Source organism: Dendrobium catenatum, unplaced genomic scaffold (assembly GCF_001605985.2).
Source record: "Dendrobium catenatum unplaced genomic scaffold, ASM160598v2 fragScaff_scaffold_1173, whole genome shotgun sequence".
Classification (NCBI taxonomy): domain Eukaryota; kingdom Viridiplantae; phylum Streptophyta; class Magnoliopsida; order Asparagales; family Orchidaceae; genus Dendrobium; species Dendrobium catenatum.
This window is the reverse complement of record NW_021319635.1, coordinates 26,072-48,043: the sequence shown is the minus strand read 5'-3', so window position 1 is coordinate 48,043 and position 21,972 is coordinate 26,072. Positions and strand designations below refer to the sequence as shown.

The following is a 21,972-nucleotide window of genomic DNA, read 5'->3' as shown; positions in this document are numbered from 1 at the left end:
ATTATTTTTTTAATTATGCTAAATTATAAAGCAATATGAAAGTTGTACCAAACAAAACCTTGGGCTTCATTTGAGATATTTTTTTACTGCTTTCTAAAGCCGAGTTCAAGTACTATTATTATTATTTTTTAATTATGCTAAATTATAAAGCAATATGAAAGTTAATTTTATAATGGATAAATTATCTCTTAGGTTTTATTTGGGATAACTTTTTTGTTGCTTCTTAAAGTAGCTTTTGAGTACAAAAAAATTAATTTTTGTGCTAAAAAACTGTTTTAAGAAGCAACAAGAAAGTCGTCCTAAACAAAACCTAAGAGATAATTTATGGACTTCTTCTTTGTTTCTATGCTATGGTAATAAACAGAAGGGGGGATAATGTTGATTAAACATTTCAACACACTAAAAAAACAAATTTTTTCTTAATCACAAACAAAATATCTCCTTCATAATTACAAGAAAATTATTAATTTATTTTTTTAGAAGAAATATATCATAATATTTTGTCATTTTCCTATCCATAAATGTAGATTCCATTTGGTCTCTTTGACTATAACTTCAATGATTCAATCATATGCAATTTTTCTTGGCTTATTGGTTGGGCGTTTTGGCTGCTAACTAAGAGGTCTTGAGTTCGAATGTTACATATGTGATGTGTGTATAAATTTATCTCATTGACTTAAATAATAAATTAATAAAATAACTCATTTGCAAACAAATAATCTATTTTTTTAAATTATAATTTTATTTTAAATAAAATAGAGTTGATATAAAAAAAATTCATTTTTATTTGAATATTGAATAAGTTGATAGTACTGGTTGCCAAGTAAGCAACGATAGCGATCAACGACAACAATTGGCAAACTTTTATTTGGTCCGGTCACAAAACGTAGCTCTACGTTTGGCCGCCAGTAGAATCGCGCCACGCGTTCTCACTATTTACTGCGCGCTTCGACAACCCGACTCGGAACGGACCCAAGATGCCTCGGTATTTTCTCGATTTTGCTAGGTATTGCTCGGTATTACTCGGTATTGCTAGGTATTAGTCGATTTTGCTTGGCATTAATCAATATCGAGCAAATACCAAGCAATACCTTGGTACAACTCGGTACAACTCGGTATTACTCGGTATTTGCTCGGTATTTGCTCGGTATTGGCCTTCACATAGCGGTAATTCTCGTATTGGCCTTCACAGAGCGGTATTTCTCGTTATTGACATGCAATACCTAGCAATATCGAGCAAATACCGAGTAATACCGAGTTGTACCGAGTTTTTCTAGGTATTGGCCTTCACAGAGCGGTATTTCTCGTTATTGCCATGCAATACCTAGCAATACCGAGCAATACCGAGCAAATACCGAGTAATATCTCGCAATACGCGAACATAGCATTCCCGGGTTCCGATCCGGGTCAAGTCGTCGGGCCGCGCGGTAGAGAGTAAAAGCATGTGGCAACATGTTATTGGCGACCGAACGTAGCTCTACGTCCGATCAGAGGACGTAATAATTGTTCACAATTGGCGCCGGCGGTGGCGATTGAAAGGTAGCCTATAGTTATTTTAAGAATATTCAATCTTTCTTTAAAAAATATTCTAAACAATATTTTTTAGATTTCATTTGTGACAGCTTTCTTGTTACTTTTAAAATTATTTTTAGTATAAAATTTTTTGTACTTAAAATCTATTTTAAGAAATAATACAAAAATCATTCCAAATAAAGCCTAATTAATAAAATTCAAATACAACTATTTGTTGAGAACTTTGATTCCAATAAATTTCTCAAGATTCAGACCCACTGTCGAAATCCAAATTGGATCACAAAAAATTCGGTTTCTTAATTTCAAAATTTGTATTGTGCTCATGTGCCTAAATTAGCTTAGAATTTAGTAAATAAAAAAATAAAAAATATTTTCCTAAATTATCATCCAATTAGAATTTAGATAAATCGAAATATAACCAATTTATTAATAAAAGTAAAAAATTACTTTTTTTGATTTAAAATATCTAAATAAAAAAGATTGTATATAGAATCTATATATCATTAAAAAAATTAAAAAAGACAAAAAGGACAAAAATATAAGCGGTCCTTTATATTTTCAACTCCTGGGCTTTTCGAAGAGTATTTATAAATAACAGGCCCACTAGGCCGTGGAACACGGGCCCACCAGTTCTTTGATCCCAGAATAACCGGTTCGAACCGGTACGGTTCATTAGGTTTTTCCGGACCGGCGAGTATCGAGATTCGAGAAAAAGTGGCGAAATTTCTACGAGGGAGGGAGGCTGACGCTCTCTCTCTATAAATTGTGGCTGGTGAGATTTCGGAGATCGAATACTTTCTCTTTCTTTGGTCTTCTTCCTTCTTTCAATTCTTCCTTCCAATTTGATCGGTTAATTTATTTCTAAGGATTCCTTAGAAGAATCTGCAATTGGAGTAAGGCTTCGTTTATTTTTTTGGTTATTTGTTTGCCTCACAAAGGCCGGTCCTTTTTCTCCTGCCGCTAATATCTTTCGATTTTCAAGCATTATTCGTATAGAGTAATGCCCTTAGGTTTACTTTAATTGTTTCCTTTTTCTGTTGTTTTTGTGTTCTTGATAGCAATTTCGAACATTGGTTCTGGTTTCGTAAGGATTTTGGAGTTTACTGATACCGCATTTGAAATTTTGGTAAAATTTTTGTCAAGAAAAAAAAGAAAAAGAAACGTTTGGGTCCTTCCTGATTAGACTTGGGTCGTTTGTTTGATTCTTTTCCTTTCTCCGATGCTTTGCTACAGTTCAATTCATGTTTTCAAATTAGAAATAGTTCATCTGGATGTGAAGCTTTTTCTTTGTCCAATCTGGTTTCAGTAATTAAAATTTGGCTGTTTTTTTAATTGATTTTGGGAATGAGATCCAGGTTGACGTGCTAAAGTGAACATAATTATGATCTCTGTTCATAATGTTAGGCAGCTGTAACATCGCTGTGTTTTTTATTTTTGATTTCACTGTGCGGTAAAAAAGTTATTTTTTGTTTTCCATCTTCGTTGCCTCTCCGATGATGACAATTGTGGTGTTTTTCTCTTTTATTAGTGAGTAATTTACCTTTTTATGTGCTTTCTTTATGCAGGAAACAGGCTGATCTGTACAAAACTGAACTTTCTATGGTAAGTTATCGCTGTTAGAAACTTGTTGTAATAGGAAGAAAGTAAGCGAGGAAATCTGACTAAAATAAGGATTTTTTGAAATTTTTGTTCTAACTTGTCAGGGGGAAGAAGTTCCTGAATTTGGTTTTTGTAACACTGAAAATTGTCCACCTGTGGTGCTTGATTCAGAACCACAAGGCTATGAGACCTTAACAATCATTGGTGATAAAGTAGTAAGTATATGCATTCTTTATCTTTACTTATGTAATAAAGTTTGCAACCTTTAAGCCTTTGTTGAACTAATATAATGGCTACATGTTCAGTATTTAGTTTGTGGATCTGAAGGCATTCCTAACATGTCAATTAACATCAAAGTTTTGGACAAGCAAACGGGCAAATGGTTTGAATTGTCACTTCCACCTAGCTTTCATTTTTTTTTCCTTTGTTTTTTCTATAAGAATTTTAGTTATCTAAATTTACAGTGATTAGCAGGTTGGAGCCTGTTGTATTTGGCGCAAAACCGGTTGCAAGTGAAGGGTTTTCGTCTATTATTCTGGATAGTGAACGGGTATTGATACTTCTAAGAGAATCTTCAACAGATAATAGCATCTGGTTCCTTGAGGTTTCTTCTCTTCACTTTTTCAAATATAATTTGTATATTTTGCAAAGCTGATTCCTTCTTTGATATGTTTTGCAGAATGATTTGTTTAATAGAATATTTTTTTGTTAAAAATACAGCCTAGTTTGGAATATGCATCATGTACTTATTCTGGAGATGCCTATTTTTTGTTCTCTTATATGTTTGCATAATGACAAACATCAAATGGCCTTTCAAAATTGTTCCTAGCATATGATATTTTTTTAATGTAATATTAAAATTTTGGATGTTAGAAATGTAAATAGCATGAACTAAATTGGTATGAAATTCTCAGGGGATTTACATACATACCACTTTATTTTATGCTATTTATATACCTAACACCTAAAACTTTAATATTTCATGCCTACCACCTATAGAACAAATATGGGTGCATTGAATGAAATATTAAAGTTTATAGGGTGGTATGGATGGTAAGAATGAAATATATGACTAAATATTTGATATTAAAATTTTATATGAGTGTTAATAATGTAATATTAAAATTTTGGGCGTTAGAAATGTAAATAGCATGAAATAAAGTGGTATGTATGTAAATACCCCTTTTTTAGTTTTATTTCAACCAGGCTTTTGATCTTCATCCAGAGAAAATTACAAGTTTGCTGATATCTTTATGACTTATAGACTTTAAGAATTTACTAGCCTATAATGGACGATTCATGAATCCCATATTGCTTTTCAAGTAGAAAATGTTGCTGTATTGAGATTAATATATTCCAAAGCTTTCATTGAGTCCTGATTTCTTTGTATTGTTTGTAGGTAGACACTCCTTTTGTTAAACAGAAAAGGAAGCAGCTTGGCATTGAGGTAGTGGCCTGGAGTAAGGGCTTAATAGGATATGGATCAAAGCCTATTGTAATTAGTGGCCCCTCAGGAGTTGGCAAGGGCACCTTAATAGCAAAGCTAATGAAAGAATTTCCATCAACTTTTGGGTTTTCTGTAAGCCACACAACCCGAGTTCCGAGGGACAAGGAAATGAATGGAGTTCATTACCATTTCACCGAGCGGAACAAGATGGAGAAAGATATACAGGATGCGAAGTTCCTTGAATCTGCATTGGTTCATGGAAACCTGTATGGAACAAGCATAGAGGCAGTTGAAGCTGTTTCTGATGCAGGGAAGGTACTTGTAAATGACGGATTCTTAAATTTATCCAGTTGGAGTCCATTTTCCTAGCATTTGGTAATCTTTACCCCTCTTTTTTTATTTGGTATTGCAGAGATGCATTCTTGATATTGATGTTCAAGGCGCAAGATCTGTGAGGGCTAGCCCCCTTGAAGCAATATTTATCTTCGTTTGCCCTCCATCATTTGAGGAGCTTGAGCTACGACTTCGTGCACGGTATTTACGAACCTTTTCATGCATCTTATTACACCAACTTAGGATTTGTATGGAATAGTTAAGGTATAACGCAACTCATCTTGGTCTGTTGGTTGGAAGCTTTAGCTTTAAATTAATAGGTCTTAGATTCGAGTTTCGTGTATGTGATGCATGTGTGAGTTTGCTTTAATTGATCTAAATGTCCAAAAATAAAGAATAGTTAATGTATCCATAAAATTAGCTTTGAAACAGTTACGAGAAAGGAAGAGTTTTTATATTAAAAAAAATGGAAAGGAAGAGTTTTTCTAATAGATCTGGTTGTCAAACACACTTCTTAGAACTCCATCTAACTGGTTTCTATTGTCATTTACAGTGGAACAGAGACTGAGGAGCAGATCCAAAAGAGACTAAGAAATGCCAGAGAAGAGCTTGAACAAGCAAAAACCGCAGGCCTTTTCGATCATATGTTGGTAAATGATAAGCTCGAGTCATGCTATCAGAATCTAAAGGTGCTCATTATACTTTTACAGAGTAGAGAACGCACTTTAGAAAGCTTCTTTTATATATTAACTTATGCAAACTATATTTCATGCAGAAAATACTTCTTCTAGACGAAAATGACAAATCACCATATCAACCTTGTATGTTGTAAACGGTTCACTTCACAAATTTCCATTTATTTGATAATTTTCTCTGAGAAAACTTGAAATTTCTTTGATATCTCAACAGCTATGAAGAGTTTCATAGTTCCATTCTCTCACTCGATATCCAAAGTAGATCAGAAGGTCTTAATTCACTGTGGAACTAATGAACTCAGTGCATCTCCTTCAACCAAGTAAGGCTTTTCAAACATTTTTTCTTTATTGCTGTATTTTCATATTGTGGCTTTTTATACAATGCTACTTTTGCATTTCTTAGGTTCATTCTTGATGTGTCTTCACTTAAAGGAGGAGCACCTGGTCGCACAAGAGGCCTAACTCTATCTACCATAAATTCATAATAAGCAGGCAGCCATTGATAACCTCCTTTTTACTTATTTTTTATCTGTTTGAACTTCTCTTTGGGCATTTCATTTAGGATAGCACAACTGGTTTTGTTATCTTCTTTAAGGTTTTTGATTGACTATTGCTTTAAAGTTTATGATTATAACTTCGTTTGGGACGGCTTTCTTACTGCTTCTCAAAACAATATTTTAGTGCAAAATTAAAAGCTGTTTTAAAAAACAGTAAGAAAGTTGTCCCAAATAAAGCCATATATGTTGAGTTAGAAGTGCTATTTCCATTTATGTCCCTTCAGCAGTAGCTTCTACTGCTACCACATTCTTTAAATGATGGAAATTGATTATTCTGTGAAAGATACAGTCTGAAAGTGTACACAATGAACTTACTGATATCAAAGGAAGCTTTTTTTGTCCAAGGCATGCATTTGCTTTGATCTTCTTCTTTTCTTCTTCATATTTTTTTTGGGACATTTAGGCCATTTAAAGCAAACTCACACACACAAAGCATACACAAAGACTCGAACCCAAGACTTCTTAGTTGGAAGCCTAAGCTCTCAACCAACAGGTCAAGATGAGTTGTGTTTTCTTCTTCATATTATTATTAAATTAAGTTTCAATACTTAAAATTCTCCAACCTGAAAGTTTGTAGTTGTCAGGGGTGGGTCTACAGTAGGGGCACGGCTCCCACTGACTCAATAATTAAAAGTCAGCTCATTTTAAATTACATTAATATAATTATTAAAATATATGAGATTAAATTGAATTTTTAAAATTAATGAGTCCCCTTTGTTTTGCCTCCAATTTATAATTTTTTTTAATATATCTAAGTAAATTAATTAGTTTAATTATATTAACTTTATAATTTTGTATTATTTATAATTTTCTTTAATAATTGTGAATTATTATGTCTAATTAGTATAATAAAAAATAATTTATAATTAATAAACAATATATTTTTTGCAGGGCATAGCAGACTCATTGAATAAGTTTTTTACTGTAATGGCTCAAAAACTATTATTACAGAAAAAAAATATTGGAATTTTTTTAGCAGAATGTAATAACTCCAAGTTTTATTTTTTTTCTTTATTTTAAAAAGAGTTTAGTACAGAAATTGATTAATTATTTATGTATTATATTAATTTTAATAATAATTTTAAGAGTTTTAACATTGTGTCAAAATCTATGGGCTAAGAGAGTCTCAATTAGACAATTTTTATGAGAGATAGGCCATCAAAAAGGTAACGAAGGATCGCAAAATTTTTCTTAGGGTTTCTAAGGATTCATATTTAAGTGTAAGGGCATGAGGGAGCTTAACTATAATGAGAAATTATTCTGTGCGAAGACTGGATGCAGAACGTTGTTCGTAGACCAACCAGAATGCGCAACGTCAGCAGTACCGAGCCGCAGAACCAAGCACATGGGTGACATGCACGTATTCTGGTTGATTTCCGGATGACGTTCAACGTCCGCACAAAATAAATTTTCAACTATAAGACCCATCTATTGAAAAAGAACGAAAGCCGGCCTTCATGATTCGATGGCATTTGAGAAAAAATTGACACCTCAATGTCTAAATCGAAGAAATCTGTATAACATACATGGTTAAGTAGATTAACTATGCAAGTTGATTTTGGATAAATTTTTTTTTTTCAATAAAAGCAAACGGTATAGTATAATTAGAAAATTATTAGGCTTAATTAAATAAGCGTTAAAAACATAATTAAAATGCATCTCAAAATTATTAAATTTGAGATGAATCATTCAAAATTTATATTATAATAATATCAAGTGTATATATATATATATTGAAAGCTTAGCATTTTCTCTTAAAAAAATATCAACAGCATATAATATGATGAAATTTTCATTTTTGTTCTCAATGTTCAGAAGTTATAAATACTAAGTCCAATATTAACATAATATTTCCCAAGAAAGGCCAAGTTCAATAAAATGTTGCTTCTAGCTTTCTAGAATTTTCTAGAACATATTTTTGGACATGTGATTGAAATAGGCAACTATCTCTCTAGAAAATGGTACATGAATTAGTTGTCATATATGAAAAAAAAAGAGGTTATTCTCACAAATTTTAGCTTTTTAGTTAGTGCATCAAATCTGATTTCATCTCATGTCAATGCAAATTTGGTTGAAATTGAACAACTAAATATTGACAGCATTTATGTTTTATTTTTTCTTCCTTTATTATTATTTTTTGGTTGCTAATGATATTCTTCTTGTTGAAAAGAGTAGAAAGGGAGTTGACGACAAACTTGAATTACGGAGGTCAATCTTAGATTCTAAATGTTTTTGTTTGATTAGATCTAAAACCAAATACATGAAATGTAATTTTATTCCTAATAAATCTAGTAGGGGTTTGTGACTTTGGGATATCAAGTCATTAAAAAGATTGCACATTTAGATATCTGAAATCTATTGTTTGAAGTGATGGTGAAATAGTGAAAATATTATTACTAGAATTCAAGTTAGATGGTTGAAGTGGAGGAACACATCGGGCATGTTGTGTAATAGAAAATTACCCCTCAAACTTAAAGGAACACTCTATAAGATGGTGGTGAGACCTGCAATGTTTTATGACATAGAATACTGGCCATTAAAAAAAGCATAAAATTAAGTGTTACAGAGATGAGGATGTTTAGTCGATGAGTGGCTTTACTCTTAGAGATAGAATGTGAAACGAGTATATACATGACGAGGTTGGAGTATCTCCAATGGTAGATAATATTAGAGAGAGTTGCCTTAGATGGTTTGGTCTCTTAAAATGACGGCATTTTAATGACCTGGTTAGGAGAGTATATGTATTAGATTTGGCTTATGTTAAAAAAAAAAAATAGAGGTAGACCTAATAAGACTTTATTAGAATATATTAAAAATGATATTTTTTATTAGATTTTAATGAGAATTTGACTCTTAACATGACGCAATGGAAAAAAAGGATTCATGTTGTTGACCCTATGTAGTGGGATAAAAGCTTGATGTTGTTGTTGTTTTTTTTTTTTGGCACATCATTCCCCATCTTCTTTGATGCTTAATATATGCCCTCATTGATACAATCAAAGAAGTTATGGTTTATGTTGGAGTAATACTATAACAACATGTATTTTGAAAATAAATTTAGGAAAATTTTGAATTTCTGTTTGAACTAAAGCGCTGCGCCGTTGAGCTTGTTAACACTGCGATGTGGAGCCTGTGAGCACAATAACACTAGAAGTTACCATCACGATATTGAAGGTTCTTTTCTACAATAATTCTGAATTTAACATGCACACTAAAATATTTTTTTTATAATTTTTCTTCATTTCTCTCCACTCACCATAGAATTGTCTCAATATAGAGTTTTAGAAAGTGAGTATTACTTAGCATGTTTTATTTTGAATGTGGCATTGAAAAAAAATTTTTTTTGACTCTTTCTCATTTCTCACCAATATTATTGATGAATCATATTATGTGAATTAAGATAATTAAGTTAAAAATCTAATAATATGAGCTAAGACTAAAGCCCCATAAAATAAATATGAGAAAATGCTTAACTACAAGAGCTCAACTAGGAGTCTAATATGTAGAGATTTATTTCTAATTACATGGATGCAACTATGGGCTATAAGGCCGGCCCATGACCTGCATTGGGCTTAAATGTGGCCATTGGCCTCTCGTCGATCAGTATAAAAAGTAGACCAGGTTCATTGGACCACCCATCGTATTGTAAACCATCGAAGCGTCGCGCAGCCAGTGCAGACGCCATGATATCCATACTCTCATTTATTAAAAAGTTTAATGCCAAAATCACCACTGCGCTACCCTTAGAATCTTAGATCGAACCCTTTAAAACTTCTTGGGGTGTAAATATCATAAAAGCTCCCCGTCGCCATTCCTATAGCCACGGCTCTTCTTCCTTTTTTTTCCACAAAAGGAGCAAATAGAGGAATAGACCACCGCTTTCTTTTCCGGCGGCCGGAAAGTGCGTCGTTAGGCCGGTGAAGGCGTTGCTTTACGTATATTACTTCTCCTCCATCTTGTTTGTTTGTTTTATCACTTCTTTGTTCGCCTCGTGCTTCGTTAAAGCTCACGTAGATGGCGGCGTCGATCATGTCGGCGAACGCAATCGTAGCTGAGAAGGAATTGAAGCTCCATATCAATGTATACCGAGGGTTAAGGTCCTCCGTGGTGATTAATCCCGTGGGTTTGGTTCGTGCTCTGCCTAGTTCTTCTTCCTCTAGCTCCGATTGGATTGTGAGAGCTGTTTCCATGGTAATATACCCATTTCCGATTTTATGAACATATGATTTTGGAATGGATTTTATGGATTTAAGGGATGGTTGGTTTGTGAAAGGAGTGGGGAAAGTCAGTTCACTCTTTGGGGTTAGCTTGCTCATAAAATAATGAATGGTCGACCGATAAAAAATTCTGCCTAGTTATACTGTATGCGCGCCTTTAATTGAAACTGATTTTTTTTATGTTTTTGTGAATTATATATTTTGGGATATATGGCATGCATTTCTCTTTGGTATATTTGCTAATTATTGCTTTTGGGAGTTGGTTGAATCATGGTATCTAAGCTATTAATTTTGAGATGATGATGTGAATGTTATTACTTTTGAATGCATTGTGAAAGGGGATTTACCATAATTGTCATCATCATTATTGTTAGGATCATAAAAATCCTTATATGAGCATGCACAATTGCATAATTTATGTGTAAGGCACTTATCTTAGATCATTTTGAACTAGCTACCACTCTATTATATATTTGAAAATTATTTTATAGATTAAACATGCTCCAGATGATGCAGATTTATTGTCAAAATAACTAGCAGATTGAGACAATTATAATGACTAAAAAAGTTTCTAAATATGAACATGAAAAAGGGTTAGACCTATTGGTCTATATCTCCTTCTTGAAGTGGGGTCGGGCACTCAGTTCAATTGGCAGGTGGCTTCACCATCACTGCCCCTTAACCTCTAAGGGATGTCAAATTGGTCCTTTATAAAACTCTCATTGTAAGCATTGTATTTGCGGAGTCAAATCATGATATGGTGTGTTCATTTGAGTGTAGGTATTTGAAAATATATGAACTTTTTAGAGTTTTGTTCACTCCCGCAAACTTTTATTTCAAGAGCTGTTTGTAAAAAAATAGTTGATCTCGAGGAGAAAGTTATATTAATACAAAGATATTTTGCACCCCCCCTCAAAAAAAAAAAAAAAAAAAAAAAAAAAAAAAAAAAAAAAAAAGGAGAGTAGAAAAATTCATTTTTTTCTCCTAAAGTATCACTTTTGCACCCCCCTCCCTAAAAAACCCTTTTGTCCTAACTTGTCCTAAAATATTTATATATTTCTTCACAGCTAGTTTTAATATTTTCTTTCATACTTTTCATGACAATTTAATTACGTCTTTTTTTCTTCATTTTTCTTGCTTAACTTTTTTTAAACAACTTTTCATATATATAATTATTTTTGTACTGAACTTGTCCCCCCTCAAAATTGAAGCTGGTTCCGCCCCTGAGTGTATCCCTATTCTACTCGTTGTTGACATTTTAAACTTATGCTGGCATTGTATCATGTTGTCCGCCACCTAAAGTTCTCATCAATTGTCTCTCGTATTGAATTTATATCCAGAAGGAGGACTATCTTGATCACCCTTATTCACTTGTAAGACCTCTTATCTTTACCTCTAACAAGGTACATGCTTTGCCTGTCTTCTATGACCTTCACAATCTTCTTATGATGCCTTGGCCATCGCCTTTAGGTTATTTCATCCCTATGATGAGATCTTGTTAGTGAGAGCCTGATGTCGCTAGTATTGAGGGGAGCTCATTGGGGCAAAACAATGTGATCTCGTGAGCAACAAATCATGACAAGGAGTTTTCGATTGAGGAGGTTCTAAAAGAAAAGGTCACGATGCTATGTATTTGGAGCTTACTTGATATTGGAGGATTCCAAATACACTTAAAATTAAGTATATAGGATATTCAAAACTTTTTTATAAAAATATTTTAAATTTGTTTACACTCAAAATAAGTATATTAAGGGCTTTGGAATTAATACAAAAATGCCAAGTACTATCTTGTGTTTGAACAAGCAATATTGGAATAGAAAAGAATTGGGATTATGACAAATAATGTCAGAGTGAAGCATTTCAGAAACTAATTGTTCCATAGCATCATTTTGAAAATGTGGAGAAAGATAAGGACTGATGTTAACTGATTGAGTTAAGGATTGAAGACAAATACGGCGGTTAATGGCACAAGGTTGAGGTAAACCTTGTGGTGGTTGAAACAAATGTTGAGATTATTTGAGTAAAGTAGAATTTGATAATGGTAGGTGATGTGTAAGAAAAGAGAAACTTGTGAAGGTGGCGGCTATGGAGAAGAGATTTGGCTGACGGAATCAAGGATGCCGGTGGAAGAGGAAGTATCTTGATGAGGTGGAGTATGTGGACGGTGAATACACAAACTATCAATTCTCTTGTCTATGGAATCCATGAAAATATGGTTTTGTTGAAGGGATGAGCTAATGGAAGCAAAATGAACATCGGTTTGTTGTAGAGATTTTTATATTTCGGAGAATTTCAATTCTTGATTGGTTTGCATTGCCCGGATTGCTTCTGCCAACTCAGCATTTTTCATGTTGAGACTTCTTTGGTGGCTGCTGATGTATGCTTCTTTAAAACAGCACTGCTGTTCTTGAAAACAGGTCATTGTAGCTGATTGTGGATCAGTGGAGGTGGTAGAAGCAGTTCTGGAAACTTGGCGCAGGTGTTGAACCTTCTGGATGAATCTTGGGGGTTGGGAGAATCAATGAAGTTGTCCTCAGCTGTGGAGGTGTTATGCTGGAATCTGGGGACTGAAGAATGGCGTCAAGAACAACATGCCATGAATGGGAGCAGTGTCTGGATGAAGAGGGTTGCTGCTGTTGCTGTTGGAGAGGGATGAGGGGTGAAGCTCTCTGGTATTGCAGACGGCAACTGCAGGGCAGGATGTGGGGGGAAAAGAAGAAAATGATGGTGTGGAGGTTCTGCTGCTTGAAACAGCAGGTTCTTGATTGGCAGCAGGACTTCCGCCGGATCCTTCTTGAAGATATGGTGCGCCTGGAGCAGGACTGCAGCTCGGATGAAGGTGAAAGTGATTCTTGAGGCTGAAAAAAGGCAGGAGAAACACAATTTCTGCGGTGAAAGGAGTGGGGAAAAATGTGGAAGAGTGCTTGGTGCTGAATAACAAGGGACTAGCACCCTTGGCTGGTTTCTTGCTGCCGAAAAGAACAACTGAAGGCAGATTCTTGGAGGGCAGCAGGTTATGGCTGATATTGTGGTGAAATGGAGACCGGTTCTTGAGAAAAACAGGGGACGGCTGAAAGTAGGCAGGCTTTTGGCGAGTCTGAAGGCAGCAAGGCTGATGGCTGTAGAGGAAAAGAGGGCTGGCAGTTGGATGACTGTGGTGGAGACTGCAAACTGCAGAAAGAGGAGGCGGGGATGTGAGTTTAGTCTAACAAGAGCACCATTTGTTATGCTTTTGATTTACATCAAGAAGTGGAAAGCACCTTTTGAGTTTGTGTGGACTCCTTAAGGAAGAAGGGAAAAAAGAGAAACTAGAAAGCGAAAAAATAAAAAATCTTTCATTCCATCCTCTTTTCTTATAATAGGAGCTGTATTTATAATATTTATGTAAACCAAGTTTACAATATAGAACCAGTCTACCTAAAACAAACTAAAAATAAAATAAAAGAAATAAACTAATGCTTATTACTTATGTATAGGATATTCCGTTTGTACTTTATTTGATTAAAAGATATATTGCTAATGTCTAACACCCACCAACTCTCAAAGACCTAAAGATCACACTTTCGGATGAAGATGATTCAATAATTTTGTCTTGCCTATGAAACTTCATGATTATCAATGTGGTAGAGGATCTCTAGTGCATTTCTTTGCTTAAAAGGTCAAAATTACCCTTCACCTAAGACTTTTAGAACTAATTTCTGTCAATTCCAGAATATCGAGATGACGAAAGGATCAAACACATTACAATTTGATGAGTTGATGGACTAAATTATAAAATAAGAAAAGTCTGATACTAGTAGGGACATGATCACTTTGATTATTTACCCCTTTTTATTAATTTAAAATAAAAATATTATGATTCATAATTTCTTCAATAAGGAAAGTTTTTTACTTAGAAATTATTTCACTTAGGAAATAACTGAAAAACTCTATCTCTTTTCATTTGTTTTCTCAGAGTTATATTTAATTTCTCGATAAAGACAATATACTGCTTACGTTGTTTCATGTATATTGCAGCCAGATACTGCTGTGGTTAAACGAAGTAAGGTTGAATTGTTCAAGGAACAGAGCAACTTTCTTAGATTTCCTCTAAACGAGGAGTTGCAAACTGAGGCCCCTAACATAAATGAGGTTGCGACCCAATTGATTAAATTTCATGGAAGTTATCAACAGACCAACAGGGATGAACGTGGGTCAAAATCATACCAGTTTATGCTACGAACAAAGAATCCCTGTGGTAAAGTTCCAAACAAGCTCTACTTGGTAATGGATGATCTTGCAGATAAATTTGGTATTGGCACTCTCCGTCTAACCACCAGACAAACATTTCAGTTGCATGGAATCCTAAAGAAGAGCCTCAAAACTGTGATGAGATCAATCATAAAAAATATGGGGTCTACTCTTGGTGCTTGTGGAGACCTGAACAGAAATGTTCTTGCTCCAGCAGCTCCATATACAAAAAAAGAGTACTTATTTTCTCAGGAGACAGCTGAGAATATCGCTTCACTTTTGGCTCCACAATCTGGTGCTTATTATGATATCTGGGTTGATGGTGAGAAGGTAATGTCAGCAGAGCCTCCTGAGGTAATTGCAGCTCGAAATGACAATTCCAATGGAACTAATTTTCCAGATTCTCCAGAGCCCATCTATGGTACACAGTACTTGCCTCGAAAATTCAAGATAGCTGTAACTGTGCCTACAGACAACTCAGTGGACATTCTAACCAATGATATTGGTATAGTTGTAGTTTCTGATAGTGATGGAGAACCGCAAGGCTTTAATATTTATGTAAGTAGTAAATATTCAGTTTTGCTGCTTATTTTATCTCTGTCTTTGTAAATTTTTGGAATGTTTGATGACGCTATGAAAGCTTAGGTGGGTGGTGGCATGGGAAGGACTCACAGGCTGGAGACCACTTTCCCTCGTCTGGGAGAACCCCTTGGTTATGTACCAAAAGAAGATATACTATATGCTGTGAAGGCTATAGTTGTTACTCAGAGAGAAAATGGCAGAAGGGATGACAGGAAATACAGTAGAATGAAGTATTTAATAAATGAATGGGGAATTGAAAAGTTCCGGAGTGCAGTCGAGCAGTATTATGGAAAAAAATTTGAATCATTCAGACCGTTACCCGAGTGGGAATTTAGGAGTTACCTAGGATGGCATGAGCAAGTATGTATGCAGTATATTAAACATTTTTTTAAATGATGCACATTTTAGTTATATTTGGTTTCACTATGATTATTGCATTTTTTATTCCTACGTAAACGTATTGTTTTACAGGGTGACGGTGCATTATTTTGTGGTGTTCATGTTGATAATGGTCGTATTGGAGGTAAAATGAAGAAAGCTTTGAGAGAAGTAATTGAGAACTATAATTTAAATGTGCGTATTACTCCCAACCAGAACTTGATCTTATGTGATATTCGTCATTCTTGGAGACAACCAATTACTACAGTTCTTGCTCAGGCTGGTTTACTGGTAAAATTTCATTTCATTCTACTGTTTTTTCTTCTACTCTTGTTGGTAGAGGACACGCATTTGTTTTTGGGCTTAAAGAAAAAAAAAATGCAGGGAAAAGCTTGGAGAACAATTTTTATAGCCTTGTTGGTAAATAATTTAACAGTGCAACATACTATTAAGCTGTCGAGTTTAATTATGCCTTGTGAAGAAGCACCTTACACAAATTTAGTAGTTTTAGTAAGGTTATGTTGGGGGTTTGACTGCATTTTTTCTGCCCTTTATTTTCTTTCTATTGAAGTGATTATAGATGTACGAATTCAGTAGCAGGATATAGGCATCAATTGAGTAAAAACATGTAGGTCTGACCTAATTTCCAACTCCTACCTCATGGATTTGAGCCAAGAGATTACTATTTTGTTGTTTACAATTGCTCTCATAATTGTTGATGGGGATGGGGAATATAGCATGCAGAGATAGACTCAAATTAAGGAGGGCAGAAGTAGTGATTGTTTCTTATTTTATGGTCAAGAATGGCTTCTGAAATGAAGGGGAAAGGATAGAGTTAAATTGACCAAAATAAGAGCAAAAAAGATAGTACAACATATCAGAGCTTGTCTGATGTGTCATTCTGTAAGTGACATTTCACTACTTTCCTTTCTGAGGTTGATCTATAAATAAACATTTGATGTCCTTCTTCCTTTGCTTTGCTTTCTAATGCTCCTGTTTGTGGAGTGATGAGAGGGACCTTACAGCTTGTTAGCCTTTTTTTTTTCCTTAGTTGATGAAGTGACTTTACAGTGCGCTAATTGCATTGGATTTGATTAAACATATTGGTATTATGTGGGTGGTGGGATTTACTATAGATGCATAGAACTAAAATTGCTGGGTTTTTTTTTGTGAGAAGAGATTTGGATTTGTTGTGTTCGGCAGTTCTGGTGATTTTGATATCTTTTAAAAGCGTTCATCATGTTCTGTTTGTAATATATTAATAATATAAAAGTAAGCATTACATAGACGGATGCATTACATAGACTAATTCTAGAAATGAATTTGTAGAATATGCTCAGCGTGGGAAATGCATGTTTTTCCTGGATTCATATTTTAATTTTTCTTGTTCAACTTATTTTGACGATGCTCTAGGAACCAAGGCATGTTGATCCTCTCAATATAACTGCAATGGCATGTCCGTCTCTACCTTTATGTCCTCTAGCGATAACAGAAGCTGAGAGAGGAATACCTGATATTCTCAAACGTGCACGAGCGGTTCTTGATAAGGTAATAGCCATTATTCTCCTTTCTTGAGATTGACATTGAGCATCATCAAATACATTCTTTAAGTCAGTTTCTATATTTATGCATGATTATTTTAGGTGGGTATTCAATACAATGAATCAGTGGTAATAAGGGTGACTGGGTGCCCTAACGGTTGTGCTAGGCCTTACATGGCTGAGCTTGGATTTGTTGGTGATGGTCCCAACAGCTATCAGGTATTTGAAATGCTAGTTTTATTTGTCGAAAGTAAAGTCAGGCCAGTATTCTTAGCAGCCATATGTGCTCATGAAGAGGATCATCTTTCTTATTTCGTGTACAGGTTTGGCTAGGGGGGACGCCTAACCAAACTAGTTTGGCAAGGTGCTTTCTGAATAGGGTGAAGATTCAAGATCTAGAGAAGGTTTTGGAGCCGTTGTTCTACAATTGGAGAACTAAGCGCCTACAGGGAGAATCTTTTGGCCGGTTCACAGCTAGAATAGTAAGCATCATATCATCACTTCCCATTGCAAGTTGTATACATGTGTTTTGAGTTGGTGTTTTCAGTTGGATGTGCAGATTACAATTGAATCAATTTTAAAACTGAACATGTATTTCTTACACTAGTATTTTTGTCACATAACTACACTGGTATTTCTAAAACTGGTATTAGGAACTTTTTTTAAGATATCTTCTATAGTTCATGTCTACCATATTGTATTAATACGTTCTCCACTTACGAGAAAGAGCGCCCTTTATGATATTTGACTCATGCTTATTAAACTATTTCAAATAAGCTAAGCCCTGTGATTTTTTTTTTTTTTATCTGATAGATTTAAGTCGCCTTGTAGAGTTTAGAATATATTTGATTTATGATATCCCAAAATTCTATTGTTGAACGAAGTAACATACAAATGTCACTTCAGGAACCATAAAGTTCCATAACTAGGACATCACCATAGAAACATGTCCATCCTAAGTATTGAATATATGATTGCCTTACAAGGTCTAATGCTAAGTAAATGATCCAATTTTATTCTTCCCTTAACAAGGTGCGAACCAATTATAACAACTTGAGGTAGTTTTTTCTTTCTAACGATATATTGAATGGATTTATAATTCTCTGGTTGGATTTGGGCCGTCAACCTTGGTTCCAAATGAACTTGATATCAAGTGAAAATGGATTTTTTTTTTTATTCATGGGAAGGAAAAATGTGGTAGCAATTTGCTGCAAAGAGAGAATGGTATAGATAATGCTACAGCAATGAAGGCTACACATGGGAAAATTAGTTGGAACTAAAGGAGGCCAATAATAAAAGTTTATTTCATTTATGTAGCATTTATGCAATTCTAGAAGAGCTTCTAATATAAAACATACTAAATCAAGAAAGAATAATTATAATAGTTTATAGATTGATTACTAGTCAGGATAATAATTATTGATTAATTACAATAATTCACAAATTGACGAGGTTCCAGTAATAATCCCATGAATCATTTAGGTGGCATGAAGTGAATATGGAAGATGGAGAATTGCTAGGCTTTATGGAATATTGATAGAGATAATTAATGGAGATGGAATTTATGAAAATTGATTTTTTTTTCATATTTATATAGATAATAATTATGATTTAAACTTAAAATATAATTAATAAAATTAATAAAGTTTACTTGAATCTACTTGAAATTCTACTTGAAATTGAGCAGTGATGACTCTACTCAAACTTTTGTCGAGTCAGAATTGAAATCTTTGATTTTTGGTTGAAATTAGCTTGGTCAAACTCGACTCAGGTTTAACATATATTTGAATAAGCATGATAAAGTCAATCTAAATCTAAGATTGGGCAAGAGTCAAAATTTAAATTTGAAATCAAATTTGTTGAGATAAAATTTGATGCTAAATCTTAATTAGAAATTGAAATTGAACATAAGATCATATATGAGCCTAGATTACAATAAAAATATGAATCTATTCCTGACTGTGAACCTGTGCTTCTAATTAAATCTAATTTTGACGCTGAATATGAACTAATTGAAAATCTTGTATATGGACTTTTATAGAAATCAAATTTTATTTTGATGATGTACCAAGATTTGTAATAGAAACTCTTTGATATGAGTTTTATTAGAAATTGAATCTGCTCCTGACTATAAGCTTAAATAAATCATGCTTGTTAATGTTGATAAACCAATTGAAGAAACTGATGATTTAACTCTTAATGAAGTTCAGCAAAAGTAGCTCAATAAATCAAATGAAATTTATTTGTGTTTTTGGTTATTGGATTTTTTTTATTCACAAATACATAGAAAGGAACCTTATGCATATGAAATGAGTAAAAATACATCAATTTTTAATGAATTTATTAATGACAAATGCCCTAAAAAGTATTGATGTTGAAAATGCAACCTATCTAATCAGATTTAAAACTGTATAATGCATTATAACTTTTCAATTATGGGTTGATTTTTTTTTAATAGGTTATTTTTCCATATAAGTATATCATCTAATCTTCTAAAAACTGGTTATTAATAGGGATTATGATAAATAACTAATATTTTATTACAGTAGAGACCTGAGGCATGTAAAGGTTCAATCTATATTCTTAATAAATTTCCAAATTTTTACACAAAATGTGTTGTTGGATGTGAACTTGTTAAATGCGGTGCAGGTCTTAACGACGCAATCTTTATATATACGGAGGATTGGCCCCTTTCTTGAGCGTTTTTTATCCATGTTCTTTCTTCATCTACAAGTTTTGTGATTGATTTTCCATATGTGATTGAGATTTTTATCAAGTTAACTACAATCTTGTTTTCCTTAATGCAATGGAATTCAAATCATTGTGTTGCTTTATTTCCCACCCATATTTTTTTTTATAAAATTTTAGATTTGGATGATCTTTGAATTATCATTTAGAACAAATTTTAAGTGTTTATTGATTTGCTTTGAAAGAGGTGAAATTTTTGCTTGATTAAGAGTTAGTGGACTGCGAATTTTGATAAATCCTAGATTATATACTGTATCAATAGATCTCTTTCATGCTCAACAGATCATGCGCATATGTCAAAATTTAAAATGGATCTTTATAAACAAGTTGACTGCAGTTTAACATGCTTATTACATGAAATTTTCACCCAACAACCTCTCTGTTTCCTTCATATTTAGTGCAAGCTGAACTGGACATTTCATGCCAATAATTAAAATTTAGGCTTCATTTGGGACAGCTTTCTTATTGCTTCTTAAAGCAGCTTTTTAATCCAAAAATTAAAAATTTTATATTAAAAAACTGCTTTGAAAAGCAGTAAAAATGCTGGGAGAATCCTTAAATTTGATCATCGCAGTTTTTTTTTTTCCACTTTAACATGCTTATTCATAAAATTATTCAGCCAAGCTCTTCATTTCACTTTGTCTTTAGGGCTTTGAGAAGTTGCAAGAGATGGTAGATAAGTGGGACGGCTTTGTAGATATACCTCCAAGACATGATCTAAAAACTTCTGCTGACCATCAAAATGGAAAAGAAGAATAAGAGATCAATCTCTCTTCAATAAAGTGAGATCAGAGAGCCCTTTTTGAGGTATGTCCCTCGCTAAAACTGTTTAACTTCTGTTGACCGTTTGAGGTAGAGAGATTGCACTTAACCTCTCAATTCTATACTCAAATTGAAGAAAATAAACATTTTAGTACTTTCCAATAAGCTGGACCTCAGCTCTGCCCCCCTTTGTTGTATTTAATTTTCATTTTAGTATTTTTGCTGTATATCAAACTGGATGAGTACTTTGAGTAAGTTCCAGTTCGATTTTGAACCAAAGTCTTCTATTCTAATGAACATAAGAGCTTTATATTACAAGCTTTTCGAGCGAAATTATCTTCTTCTCCGGTCTATAAAGTTTTAGCGTGTTTCTTTACAAGTTTGGACCAAATCTTTCTCCTCAAAGCCCGTATGTTTTGGAGAAATTATTCTGCGGACACCGGACTGTTCAGAGGCGAATCAAAGTGCCCCACGTCACCCGGTACACAATGGGTGCACAGCCGTGTTACACAGTAAAGGGGTGACGTGGCTTGCTCTGATTTGCCTTCGGACAGCATCCGTATCCGCATAGAATAATTTGTCCATGATTCGAAACCTGATATCATTTACATGGAACTTTCCTTGGGACTCACTCACCCTTGTGATCTACCTGCTTTATTTATATTTTAAGCAGACTTTTAAATTACTATCTGTGTTATTGATTAGGAATTATTCTGTGGAATTAGATGAAATTAGGTATTTTCAGGTGCATCTTGGATAAGATTTAGCTGTACTGTCTTCAATTCAATTGGAACTTGAGAATTAGAGTGGACAAAAATTCTCATCCACCACTAAAGAAAAATGATAAAGACAACAGTGAAAGATGCTCAGCATCACTTATGTAACTTGATTTTATGAGTCTTTCTAAAGTTTTTATTTTTTTATTTTTTTATTGAAAAACTTAAGAATATAAAATATGCATGAGGATGTTGTATCAAGACATTCATCATATAAATTTCAGATCTATTTGGTATGAGCGCATCATTTTATAAAATTGATTGTGAAATTATTACTACTATGATTGCAAAAAGCAGTTTTTTATCATAGTTTTTTGTAAAGTAGTGAAAAAATAATAGGAAAGCAATAGCTAAGTTTTGGTTCTTATTTGAAAAATATAGGGAAAAAGCTATCCCAAATAGGCTCTCAAGGTTCGTTTGGGATAATTGCAGCTTTTTATAAAAGTAATTGTAAAGTTGTTATGGAAAAATTAACTTTTTTGAAAGCTGCTCTAAAAAGAAGCTTTCTTGAACAAAATTTTTTGAAAGTAGTGAATAAATAGTACCCAAATAGAAAATATCAAGACTTATAAAA

The 21,972-nt window shown here is 33.6% G+C and overlaps 2 protein-coding genes across 3 annotated transcripts; both read left to right on the top strand.

Annotated features, from left to right (window-relative positions):
* The first annotated feature begins 2,288 nt into the window (after nucleotides 1-2,288).
* On the top strand, nucleotides 2,289-6,508 carry LOC110100439 (guanylate kinase 1). Its single transcript, XM_020827941.2, has 11 exons — nucleotides 2,289-2,426; nucleotides 3,099-3,135; nucleotides 3,237-3,347; nucleotides 3,438-3,514; nucleotides 3,607-3,736; nucleotides 4,532-4,894; nucleotides 4,992-5,113; nucleotides 5,466-5,601; nucleotides 5,688-5,733; nucleotides 5,822-5,927; nucleotides 6,011-6,508. The coding sequence occupies exons 2-11, from the start codon at nucleotides 3,133-3,135 to the stop codon at nucleotides 6,090-6,092; spliced, it is 1,176 nt and encodes a 391-aa protein (XP_020683600.1). The 5' UTR covers nucleotides 2,289-2,426; nucleotides 3,099-3,132; the 3' UTR covers nucleotides 6,093-6,508.
* A 3,138-nt stretch (nucleotides 6,509-9,646) lies between these two features.
* Nucleotides 9,647-21,597, top strand: LOC110100441 (sulfite reductase [ferredoxin], chloroplastic). Of its 2 annotated transcripts, XM_028698885.1 has the most exons (9): nucleotides 9,647-10,355; nucleotides 14,399-15,169; nucleotides 15,257-15,553; nucleotides 15,665-15,862; nucleotides 16,985-17,119; nucleotides 17,215-17,331; nucleotides 17,436-17,594; nucleotides 20,509-20,667; nucleotides 21,348-21,597. In XM_028698885.1, exons 1-8 carry the CDS (start codon nucleotides 10,179-10,181, stop codon nucleotides 20,617-20,619), a joined length of 1,965 nt encoding a protein of 654 aa, XP_028554718.1. In that variant the 5' UTR covers nucleotides 9,647-10,178; the 3' UTR covers nucleotides 20,620-20,667; nucleotides 21,348-21,597. The 2 variants fall into 2 exon arrangements, with proteins under 2 accessions (XP_028554718.1, XP_020683603.1); XM_020827944.2 differs by lacking the exon at nucleotides 21,348-21,597 and having other exon boundaries at nucleotides 9,649-10,355; nucleotides 20,509-20,955.
* Nucleotides 21,598-21,972: the final 375 nt, after the last annotated feature.